This window comes from Jatropha curcas, chromosome 4 (assembly GCF_041381405.1).
Source record: "Jatropha curcas cultivar XTBG-Jc1 chromosome 4, XTBG_Jcur_1.0, whole genome shotgun sequence".
NCBI classification, from domain to species: Eukaryota; Viridiplantae; Streptophyta; class Magnoliopsida; order Malpighiales; family Euphorbiaceae; genus Jatropha; species Jatropha curcas.
The window spans coordinates 2327026-2338924 of record NC_143154.1 but is presented as its reverse complement, the minus strand read 5'-3'; the positions used below and the strand labels follow the sequence as shown (position 1 = coordinate 2338924).

The window sequence follows — 11899 nt, the reverse complement described above, 5'->3', positions numbered from 1 at the left end:
TCTTATACATGTAGAAACCAACGTGACGGATACATTGATGACAAATCAACTACTTATAACACGTCAACGCGAGTGTATTTCACGCAAAACCTTCAATTTGCTCAGAGGTACAAAAGCCACAAAAAAAAGCGACTTAAGAGGCATAAGCGATTCCCCGCAAAGTTGAGGGATACAAATGACAATTTAAGGATAGTTCGAGGGGAAATTATGCATTCAGCCTATAAATAATAGAATAAAACACTAAAACCTATATAAAAAGTTATTCACAAAGAGGACCTAAGTGAAATTACTAAACAAGCCTTCCCATTGTGAAATTGTATCCATTTAGTTAGCACTCAACCCGATTCAATTAATTCGGATGTTCCTCTTGGATCCGACCCACAAACATAGACACGTAGAGAGGAAAGCTCAAATCTCAAAAATGACCTTAAACGCAAAGTGTTCGGGACAACTAACAATGTACATGCGGATCCATAACAGCGACTCCAATCTTCCTTTCTTGGTCCGCTGAACAATTAACAGGCATGTCCGGAACTTGAAAAAAAAAAAACTAAAATACATAAAAATGAAAATCAAAATCGCCATTGAAACAAGACGAGAAGAAAAGAGAATGGGAGGAGGGGAAGGGAGAGAAGGAGACTGGGAGTGCAGTGGTTGCAAGAATAGAAACTATGCGTTTAGATCCTTTTGCAATAGATGCAAGCAGCCTCGTCTTCTTGTCGATACCAAAACTCCTTCTGATTCCAAATGGCTCCCTCGTATCGGCGATTGGATCTGCACCGGTAACGCTTATTCTCTTCTCTTATTACAATTAACGGCGAGATTAGGGTTTCCATTGTCTAATTGAATTTTTTTGGGGTTTAGGGTTTAGGTATTTAGTAGTTGCAGTGAGGGTTGAGTGGCTGATTGTAAATTGGTGTTGCCGTAATATTATTTATTAAGGATGAACTATTCATTTTTCTGATTGATTATGTTTACTTTATCGACTTGTTTCACTGTTTTATTGGGCAATTTCTTGACGATTTTTTTAAAACTAAGAGCAAATTAGCTAACTTGCTTCCTTAATACTCAATAGCCATTCACCACAACCAGTTTTACTTGCAATTGCAAAGTTGATGGTTATATTGACCCGGCCTGCACTCTGGTGTGTGTTTAAAATTTTGAAATTATTGAAAATAATTTCGGAAGGTTTATGTTAGGACTTGTATTCAGTTGTAATTGGGTTTTAATCTTCTGTTTGTTTGGCCTTGCAATTATAAATAGTGAGTCAGTCTTGTATAGTGCTTGGAAAACCAATAGTATAAATACATTAGTTTGCTGTAAATAATTCAGAATGGAATAATAAACTCGTATGATATATTCTTTCTTTCTCTAATTTTCTCTTTGATCCCCTGTTTCTCTCTATTATTTTCCCACTCTTTCCTTTATTTTCTCTCTTCCCAAACAGTAATTAGTTTAGGTCCTAACATTTTAAGCAAACTAATTTTTCTTTTCTAGTACATCTGCAATTTTTTATTTTTTTATCTGTATTTATGGGCTAATTGTCATCACTTTTGCATATTACGGTTTTAATTTTTGACAAATTGAAATTAAAACTTGCTATCAGTTGGGTTGAGTGTTTTTGTTTTTTTTCATTTCACTTTTTGTATGTGTATTTTTGGTAATGGGATGGGCTGGTTGGTGTGCGTATACATTGGCTTCCTTTCCATCTTGGTGGCTGCATTGTGGGTTGCGTGTGTATGGCAATGGATCAATAGGTTGCACTAACAACAATTATGCATCAAGAGAAAAGTGCAAAAAATGCGGACAACCAAAGGAGATTGCAGCAATGCCAGCAATTGCAATGCCTGGAGCTTCTCTGCCAACTTATTCACATTATTTTGCCAGGGTCCAAGGAGGACTTGAACAAAAGATGAATATTGGATTAGCAGGCATTGGTGCTCTCCAGCAGCCACTCCCTTTGCCTTCAAGCTGGTCTGCAGGAGAAGCTGACAAGTACGGAGTTCATTCGGCTTCTACTTGGCCTTTAGGTGGAAACCAGATTCCTGGGCCGCCTTATGCAAATCCTGTAAATCAGTCTCTTGCAGTTCCAAAAGGATGGCGAAATGGTGATTGGATGTGTAATTGTGGCTTCCATAATTATTCTTCACGTGCACAGGTGTGAAATGTTAGCTAAGATTCCTTGAGTTAGAAATTCTTCATTCATTTAAGATATGTATTTCTTTTTCTCATCTGGTTCTTGTTGCAATTGCAGTGTAAAACTTGCAACGCTTCTATGCCACCAGGTATGCTCTCACTCTGTGCTATTATAATCCTATAGATTGTTGGCACAGAATTGTGGCTTCCTATTATATGTATCTGCTTGTGGGAAGGAAAGTGATATGATGATGAATGTTTTTGCTATTGTGTACACAGTTGCAGCAAAAATGCATAATGCTACCAATTTATTCCAACATCATTTTTGTCCAACTTGGTTTGTATTTTGTGGTTCATTTACTTTTTCTGAGATCTCATTTCACTAATTATTGCCTTATTGGTGGGATTCATTCGACTATCATATAGTTGGGATTTATTTCTTCATTATTACCCTCGCTTTAGACTTTAGTATGCATGACAATTGTTGTTTGCCATTCTGCATTATATAGTTTTCCTAGATAGCACATGTTGTTAGAGCGTCCAATTGCTGCAGCTCCTTTTTAGGATCTTCCTTGTTCATGATGGGTGTCATTTTCTTTTGGTCAAACAATTCTACTTAGTTTTTTTGTAATGTTTTACATGTCTTGAAACTTGTTTACCGTTTTTATTACCCTTTGTTGGCCTAAAGCACTTGGAATGAAACGATTGGCATCTGAAGAGTTTGCTCAGGATTGGGAAAACAAGAGACTGAATTCAGGAAATGTAAGGATTCGTTTCTAGCATGCTATCATTTTGTTTTCAAATATTTTTGCAAACCCTGGCTGCATGGTTGCAGTTGCTTTCAACTATTTTTAAGTTTTGATGTCAATTATCGTTGGCAGACTATGCAGATCAATGGACAACAATGCACATATCCAGTGTTTGATCAAATAGTAGGGACCGCAGGTGATCCAAGGCCAGGAATGTATGCTCCTTATCCTGGTGTTAGTTCAGGTTTAGCTCCAAGTTGGCAAGCACCATTACAATTTCCGCATCAAGTAACAACGCCTGCACTCCTTGGAAAAGGGTAATGTTGATTTAGTTACTCCTGTGGGGTGTGCAACTTAGCAATTTCAACACATTCTTTGCAAGAGACTGACATCATATATTGCTTTTACCATGCTGAGCATCTCTGCATATTGGCTTTTTTTTCTTTTTGTCTTTTTCCTTTTACTTTCTGCATTGCTCATCCTGCATAATCTTCTGCTCTTATATGCTGCAAACTAGTGCCCATCTGGATAATTTCTTGCATCTCAATTGTATTGGAAAAATGCAGAACAGTGTCCTTAATAAATAAAGCAAATACAAAAAATGAGCTAATTAATAAATTTATTATGGTAACATAAGATGTATTGTTGATTTTGACTAAAGGTAAGGTTATGAAAGAAATGTGCTAAAACAATTGTCACCTGCTTGGAGTTTTTGCTGGGTGTATTACAGAACGGAGTCTATGTATACTGTGCATTATACTACAATTCCTTCTATGGTTAATTTTTCTAATACATTTTTCTTCTATACTTACCAGAGCAAAGCAATGGCGTAATGGAGATTGGATGTGTACAAATTGCAACAATCATAATTATGCATCTCGATCACAGTGCAATAGGTTAGTTTATAAACTTTTTTTTCTCAAGTTTTACACTTATGGATTTGCAAAACTGTCAATTTAAAGTTGGCTATATGGATATCATATATCTGATCTGCGATTCTATTATGACAACTAAATTATTTGCATATTTTATTTGAAATTATTTCCTGTTATTAATAGGAAAATCCAATTATATCACTCATCTACATCTAGTCAACATAATAACTTGGGAAATGATCCTTTGCTGATAAGTATTGTATATTGCTTGTTTTGGTGCCTTTCAGATAGAAGTTCCTCCACTTCTGAGTACATGTTTTTTATCTTCACTGAACTAGTACATGTTTTTTTACCTTCACTTAACTTTTCTTAGTGTTTTAAAGGCTGTAAGCATCTTCTTCATAGTAACAAACAGTAATTGCCAAGCGCTGACTTTCCTGATATTTAATAATCCGCTATTTAAGTAAAAACTCTTTAAAAATATGCGAATTTTTATGTCCTCAATAATTTTTGATGAGAAAGGTATTAATGTTACCATGCACAGATATAGTGTTTGCTCTTTAGATTTGTGTATTTTCTACCTTGTCTGCTGGTGAGTGGAATATCTCAATTCCCTATCTTTCCACTTCTAACCCCTCTCCTGTTTCTTACTTTTCTCTTTCTGTTTCTTGCACAAGTGGGAAATTTTCCATCACCTGAAAGTTATATTTTCCATTACCTAGTTGTTTTTTAAAGTAAAAGAGCTTTTAGATGGTTATCTGTGAATGAATACCACACTTTGAAATTACCAGCTAAATTCTAGTGGCCTCAAAGTACAGAAAACACAGCAGCCAAAGATATCTTGTGCTATTGTTCTTCGTTTATCATTCAAATTAATGTGTGAACATCTGGATCATTAACCTTCTATGAATTTTGTATTTTAGCATCATTAAAATTTTGCTGAATATTGGAAATTCTACTGCAGATGTAAGACTCAGAAAGATGCAGTTGTGCAGTCAGTTTCTCAGCCAGTGAATGCTGTGTAGCCATGAACTGGAGGGTTTAAATTGCTGTAGATTTAATTGCCCCTCGCTGAGGTTCTATTTCATTATTGCCATAATGTTTGATCTTGAAAAGTGGAAATCTTAGATGCACATTACATTATTCATTGTAGAAATGCCATAAGAATGTATTGAAAAGCTTGATAGTTACTTTGTTATAGCAAAGAGTGTTAGTGTGTGTACCATTCTTTTTCGAAAGCTTGTTTCTCTTGCTACAACAATACAATATTTTGTGTATCATATAATTTTTTATGGTTAGACTGATTAGAGGAACTTAGTTCTAGTTTTCTTCAAGTATTCTGTACATTAACTCTTGCCTTTGAAAGCAATATATTTATATAATTCTTGTGAAAGATGCTAGAAGATACCTGAGCTGAAAATTCTCTTTTTTTTTTTTTTTTTGGGGGGGGGGGGGGGGTCTGTACCTGACAATGGTACTGAAGAACTACACAATTTGATTTGTTTATATTGAGTTTCAAAAATTTATTTGATTTAGTTAAATTGAGTTTCAAAATTGAATTAATTCATGCAATTGAAGAAACGAGACCTTGGTGAATAAAATGAGCAGATAAATGGGACTGTAATCTCAGCTCTAGTGATTCAAGATCCCTTGAACATGTTAGTAGGGGCAAGAGGAGGAGTATCCAGCTGATAAAGATTAAGAGAAGGACCGACAAACCGGAACAGTATCCAACCTCCGATAACAATAAAAATGGAAGCATAAGCGAATTTGTTCAGCCAAAATAGCATACCCTTCTCTCCCATGTAAAGCTCAACTGCCTTTTCTGTAATGCTCATGTCTTCCCATTTCTTTGGAGGATCAGGTATTATCTGCGTCTTCATCACTGCTTTTCCTTCTCCACTCTGCCTTTTGTTCCTCTTTCTTGAGCCTCGTTTAAATCTTATCTCCACTGTTTCCGGTGGTGCTACGGTTGGCCGAGCTTCATCGTTGTCTCCTGCGCCGCTGCTATTGGTGGTGGAATACAGTCTTGAAGATTTTCTCTGGCAAGGTAAGAAAATCCGAGTCTGTGGTGTTGTTGAAGAAGGATATGTGTAGACGAAGATTGTTGACGGAAGTGATTTTGATGAGAGGAATTGAAGAATTTTGCTCTCCATTGTTTTCTTTTTCGCTCTTTCTTCAGTGCTTAGTTGAAGCAATTGTTTGGCTATGGTTGTGCGTTTTATCCATTGTGAGATTTGTCTTCGGTGCATCTGCACAAAAATGTTTGTTATTTGGTAGCCTATCATTAGATGCCATGTCATCATCCTATAGCATATTAGTTTAGAGATTTTAGTTTTATTTATTTATTCTACAATATAACTGATTAAGTTTAGAATTTAAATCTGAGACCTCGTTCGATAAGTTTAACAAGTCGAAAATAAGTTAAATTTAAAACTATAGAGGACTAATTTTTTAACTATACATTAAAAGTGAGCCGAATTTGAACTCAATTCATCCCTAATTTAAAAGAAATTTAATAAAATTCTAATTCATAGATAATTTTAAGAGTAAAATACACTTGGTTCTTGAAATTATATATAAATTAACACTTCGTTAGACACATCTTTTAGACAAGATATGCTCATTTTTTAAGAAGTAAGGAATCCGACAATGAGTTTAATCAAATATTAAATAGGTCATAGTAATTTTTAAAAATAAAAATATTAATTAAGATATAATTTAGGACCAAAGTGTATATTTACCTTAATTTTAACGAGTTATGTTTTGGCTCAGTCAGTCAGCACAGATCAAGTCGGTTCCCTCCTATACAGAGAAGAGCCGTTGGCCGGTTAACTCGCTTATTCTTCCAAGTTAAAGCACTCGCATTAGATTGCTGCTAGACATTATAAATTCCCTTTGTATTTAGGACGAACGAAATGACGAAATTACCCTTAAGTTATTTCAAAATGACATCCGTACCCGTTACCTTTAAATTACAAGATTCGCGTCCTCCGATCAAGACAACTCCACAAAAAATCAGTCTCGAGTTTCAACGTTAATAACTTGCAGTAAATCTCTCTCTCTTAATTGTTCTCAGTCATGGCCAATCTCGACCGAGTCAGGAAGGAAGATCCTTTCCTCCTTCAATATCAGCCGTCCGATCTCCTGATTGCATCGGAGTTCCTGAACACGTGGCTCCCTTTCCTCTCCAGAGATCTCTGCCACAACTGCACCCAAGTCCTCTCTGATCGCATTCGCTCTCTCGACCCTGGTAATCTCTTTGTCATTGCGTTAGTTTTTCCTTTTCTTTTTGTTTATTAAAGCAAATAATTTAACCATAATTGCATAGTTAATTAATTTGTTTATTCTTAGTTATTTGATGTCAACGTTTAGGGTTTAAGTCGGAATTTTTTTTCTTTGTAGCTAGAACTAGGCTTTTCTTGTTTTGTTAATTTTACACTAACTAGAATTTTTGGGTATTTTGATATACTTGGGAATTGTTGTTGTAGAACTTGGTGTTGAAGCAGAACCTTCACATTCAGATAAAACTGAAACGCCAGCGTCTCCAAGCAATGTTGAATCACATGAGCATTGTTGTGATATTAATTATGAGAATAATTCTTCTGGAAGTTGGAAGGATGGGGATGCGGATGGAGATGGGGATGAGACGAATTCTTTAGGTAGTTGGAAAGATGGGGCAAATGGGTGTTCTGAACCTGTTTCAGAAGCTTGTAAAGGGATACTTGGTGCAGGGCCTTCAATTGAAACCCCAAGCCATCGGATGTCTTGGGCTGACATGGCTCAGGAAGATGAGCTTGAAGAGGAGGAACAAAGGGAGTTGAACAAGCAGATGATTGATATAAGTGGTTCAACAGGGGAGATGAAGATATCAAAGGTTGTTGAGAAGCCTAAGCTATCGAGGGAGCAGAGAGAGTACATCCGGTTTACAAGTGTGAAGAGAAAGAAGGAGTATATTTGTTTGGAGAGGGTTAAAGGGAAATTGGTTAATATTCTTCAGGGTCTTGAACTCCACACTGGTGTTTTTAGTGCTGTAGAGCAGACGAGGATAGTTAATTACGTTTATGAACTTCAGGAGAAGGGAAGAAAAGGAGAACTGAAAGGTCGGTTGCCCTATACTCTACTTTTTTCTGACTATTCTGATTATAAAAAATAAATAAAAATGGATTTATCAATTCACAAAAACATTTTTCTTTTTTTTTTTTTTTTGTTGTTTGTTTCCTGCTTTTATTTTGTTATGAAAGGCATAGGAGTTGGCTTTTTTTTTATTTTTTATTTTAATGGAATATGCATGCCGTCTTTTGTTTCTTCCATACATGCCAAACTACATTGTTAATAAAGTAATGCCTTTTCATTTTGCATGTGACTATGAAGTATCACCACAGCAATAATCATTATCAGCAATTGTGCGGTGTTGCAGCATTGTAAATGATTCCTGAAGCATTTGTGTGGTAGATTTTACTTGACAAAAGCCTTTAGTTTGCCTGGAAAACTCATTTTATATGTTAGGTGGCTCTTTTTATTTAAATTGGTGGGAATAGTGAGAAGAAACTCTTGATTGTGAAATTGCATCCTCAAGGGAAATAGAGAAATGCCAAGCATTCTTTTCATTATGTTCTTTTCCTTATTTTCCTATATGAGCTACTGTTTTCAATTGCTGTGTTTTGTGTCTCCGTAGTTCTATACGTGATATGTTCTGTTGTTTCTTGCATTTTCACAAAAGGTTGTCTGATGATGGTAGTTCTGTGGAGTTGAAGACTATTTACATTTAAGCAATGACAGAAATTTGCAAGTTTACAATTTTTATGGGGTTGGTCAGTATGACATAAATAGTTAGAAAGTCAAGTTGCCAATGCAGATGCAATTTCATTTTTATTTTTTAAATTGTTTTTATCCTAATCTAGTAATAAAATTTTACGATGTTGAGAGGAATATACTCATATTTTGATTACTGCTATCAATTAGCAATGGTTCACCATTTGTTTTCCCATGGATTGGTGTATTCAAATTCTGCTTTAGTTCTCTTTTAAAAGGGGTGAAAAAATTGGTTGGTGACCTATTTGGACTTTTGACTTCTAAGTCCATGAGTTCTAGTTATTCCAACTCAACTTAGTAGTAGTTTATTATCCTGGGCTTTCATATTTTAAATAAATAGGACAGAGATTGTGGGAATTGTTCCTGTTCGTTAGCATTATTGTTGTTGACCTGTAGATTATGGGCTGTGCATTTTTTTGTTAGAATTTTGCATAGCAGAAAGGGGTGGAACTGCTTTTGCTCATATATGATTTGCTTATAGCTTTTACTGTTAGGTTGAAAAATGCAGAACACTATCTCCTTCCTGTAAAGAAATCTTCTTTTCATATGTTATGGAAGCTGTGTCTTTTTGTACGTATTAGGAATATAGATTTTTCTGATCTGACAATGTTCGTAGTGACATAATTTTTTGGATGGTTTTGATAAATATTTTCTTTAAAGTTGTTCCAGTCAGTTGATATATCAGCTTCTTACTAACTGATTATGGGATATTCTGAAATTTCCGTGCAGGGAGAACATATACAGCTCCACAAAAGTGGATGAGGGGCAAAGGGCGTGTAACTATCCAGTTTGGCTGTTGTTATAACTATGCAACAGTAAGTTCTGACCCTCTTAGATTACAAGCTTTCATTAATGACTTCCCATTATATAGTTATCAAAATTGCGTAATCGGTGATTTGATATTCAAGTACCAAATTATTCAAATTTAGCTGGCAATCAAGTTTATACAGAATGATCAATGTATCTTTCAATTTTGAATCCAAATTGGATAGGTTCATGGCCTTTGCCCCTTACCCCTCAATCGACGGTAGTGGATCAGGGTAAATTGCATGTAACTATTCAATTTGGTGGTCGTCACAATTAGGCATCAGTAAATTCGGATCCTGTTACATGCATTCATTCAGTAAGTTCGGTGCTTGTAGTCATAGTTACCAAAATTGCTTGATTCACAATGTATTTTTGAAGTAACCAATGATTTGAATCAAGCATGAAAATTTGATTGATCATAGTAATGGAGGAATCTTACAATTGATTCAACTATATGATTTAATGAATAACTGGATTCCACTTTCTGTAGTCTCTATTTTTTGCTAATCTTTATGGTCCCAATTATAACTGGAGTACATTAATGTGTAGATCTTGAAACTACAGTGTTCTTTTTTTTTTTTTTTTTTTTTTTGAAGTACAAAGTTCATAAATGATGAATGCTATGCAATGAACTATTTGTTTATTTATGATGTTATATATCCATAATAAGAATATACTGTAATAGAACCAGGATTCACATCAGCTTTTTTAAAAGCAATGCCAATGTATATATATGTTGGTTCTAATTTCTAAAGAATTTGTAATGAATGTTATTTATTTATTTTTTTTTTTGAAACTTTATATTGAATGTCATTATTAAGTTTGATTATTGATTCATAACTTTAGGATTAAAATCCATGGTTTAAGTCTTTTTTTGACGAATGTGCTACTGATTTTTTTTTTTCTTGATGTTATGTTGGCAGGACAAAAATGGTAATCCACCTGGCATCCTCCAGAATGAAACCATAGATCCTATGCCTGACCTCTTCAAAGTGATCATTAGAAGGCTGGTTAGATGGCATGTGCTCCCTCCAACCTGTGTTCCTGATAGCTGTATTGTTAACATTTATGATGAAGGAGACTGTATACCTCCTCATATTGACAATCATGATTTTGTTCGACCTTTTTGCACTGTGTCATTTGTTAGCGAGTGCAATATAGTATTTGGATCTAACTTGACAGTTGTGGGTGCTGGTGAGTTTTCTGGATCAATTGCAATCCCTCTGCCCGTGGGGTAAGTCTATGTGAAGCTTTGCATGAATCTCATTGTTCTTTTTTTTTCCTGCCTTTTTCCTTCTGTAAATTATGTCTGACATTAGTTTATACCTTATATATGTTATGGAATTAAATATTAAGGGCGATATGTGTTCTTCCAGATCTGTTCTTGTCTTAAATGGAAATGCAGCTGATGTGTCGAAGCATTGTGTACCTTCGGTTCCAACAAAGAGGTAAAACTGAAGCTTTATTGTTATTTTCTTGGTTGTAATTAATAGTTTTGATGACTTTTGTGAGCTTCATTTTCTGCCTTTGTCATGTTTCTCACAGGATATCTATTACATTTAGAAAAATGGATGAAGCAAAACGCCCCATTGGCTTTATTCCAGCACCTGATTTGCAGGGGATTGAACCATTAGCATATGATGTAGAAGGAACAAAGAGTTTAAATTCTCCAAAGTCTGAGCCTCATAGGAGAAGGCAGCCATTTGGAAAAGAGGGTAGGACAGAAGCGAGAGGATTTGGAGAGAATGGTTCCCGATCTGAACCTCGTAACTCAACTTGGGGTAGACGAGGGTCTGCAAATAAGTGGAGGGTCAGGTGAGGGATAAGATCAAATCCCTCTGCTGGTTCAACTCTGATTTTCAGGTAGAAAGGCTGAAGTGTAGTTGTCTGACATATTCTGGTCTTATATGGATGAGCTTGTTACAGAAGTCCATTTGAAAAGAAACCGCACGAGACCGTTCATATCTAGCCTGTGTGCAAGTGTGTCAAATGCATCCTTTAGTTCGATTCTCTGCTTGAGCAATATCTGCTGGTACATGTCTGATGGAATTTAGAGCAATATTGAAGAACTTACATTCAAGTATTAGAATGACTGCTTCAATTTTATGCATCTGAAATCCTTTGAAGTTCCAGGTTTACTTCTGCCTGATACAGGATAAAATTTTAGTGTGATTGGATCTGCTAATTTGAAGTACTGCCTGCTACCCCACGGTTGGAGTTGCCTTTTCGAGACTGATTGTATAGGATGGATTTACCTTGTTGAGATGCCATTGAATTAGTTGATTTTGGGTTACTACCACACCATTAGACTGCGTGATTTTCCGATAACCAATATATATTATTAGATGTGAAAAAATGTATTTTTGCAATGCTTGTTCAGAATCCAGACTTTTGATAGATTTTTCGAGTTGCTTGAACCAGAATGGGGTAGATGGTACGGTATTGATTGTGGAGATTCTTTGAAAACTCATGGTTTGTGAAATCTGAGAAATTCAGCTTTTACCAACGTGTGAACTC

At 35.5% G+C, this 11899-nt stretch overlaps 3 protein-coding genes across 4 annotated transcripts; 2 read left to right on the top strand and 1 right to left on the bottom strand.

The window, feature by feature from the left end:
• Positions 1–445: 445 nt before the first annotated feature.
• Positions 446–5153, top strand: LOC105628864 (zinc finger (Ran-binding) family protein). Of its 2 annotated transcripts, none has more exons than XM_020677275.3 (7): positions 446–782; positions 1758–2158; positions 2255–2285; positions 2825–2898; positions 3027–3202; positions 3701–3781; positions 4725–5153. In XM_020677275.3, exons 1-7 carry the CDS (start codon positions 566–568, stop codon positions 4783–4785), a joined length of 1041 nt encoding a protein of 346 aa, XP_020532934.1. In that variant the 5' UTR covers positions 446–565; the 3' UTR covers positions 4786–5153. The 2 variants fall into 2 exon arrangements, with proteins under 2 accessions (XP_020532934.1, XP_012065733.1); XM_012210343.4 differs by having other exon boundaries at positions 448–782; positions 3018–3202.
• Positions 5154–5352: 199 nt separating this feature from the next.
• On the bottom strand, positions 5353–5973 carry LOC105628869 (uncharacterized). The gene has a single exon (XM_012210349.4). The coding sequence runs from the start codon at positions 5914–5916 to the stop codon at positions 5401–5403; it is 516 nt and encodes a 171-aa protein (XP_012065739.1). The 5' UTR covers positions 5917–5973; the 3' UTR covers positions 5353–5400.
• Positions 5974–6750: 777 nt separating this feature from the next.
• On the top strand, positions 6751–11779 carry LOC105628876 (2-oxoglutarate (2OG) and Fe(II)-dependent oxygenase superfamily protein). Its single transcript, XM_012210359.4, has 6 exons — positions 6751–7013; positions 7252–7863; positions 9305–9390; positions 10306–10616; positions 10759–10830; positions 10928–11779. Exons 1-6 carry the CDS (start codon positions 6842–6844, stop codon positions 11199–11201), a joined length of 1527 nt encoding a protein of 508 aa, XP_012065749.1. The 5' UTR covers positions 6751–6841; the 3' UTR covers positions 11202–11779.
• The last annotated feature ends 120 nt before the right edge of the window (positions 11780–11899 follow it).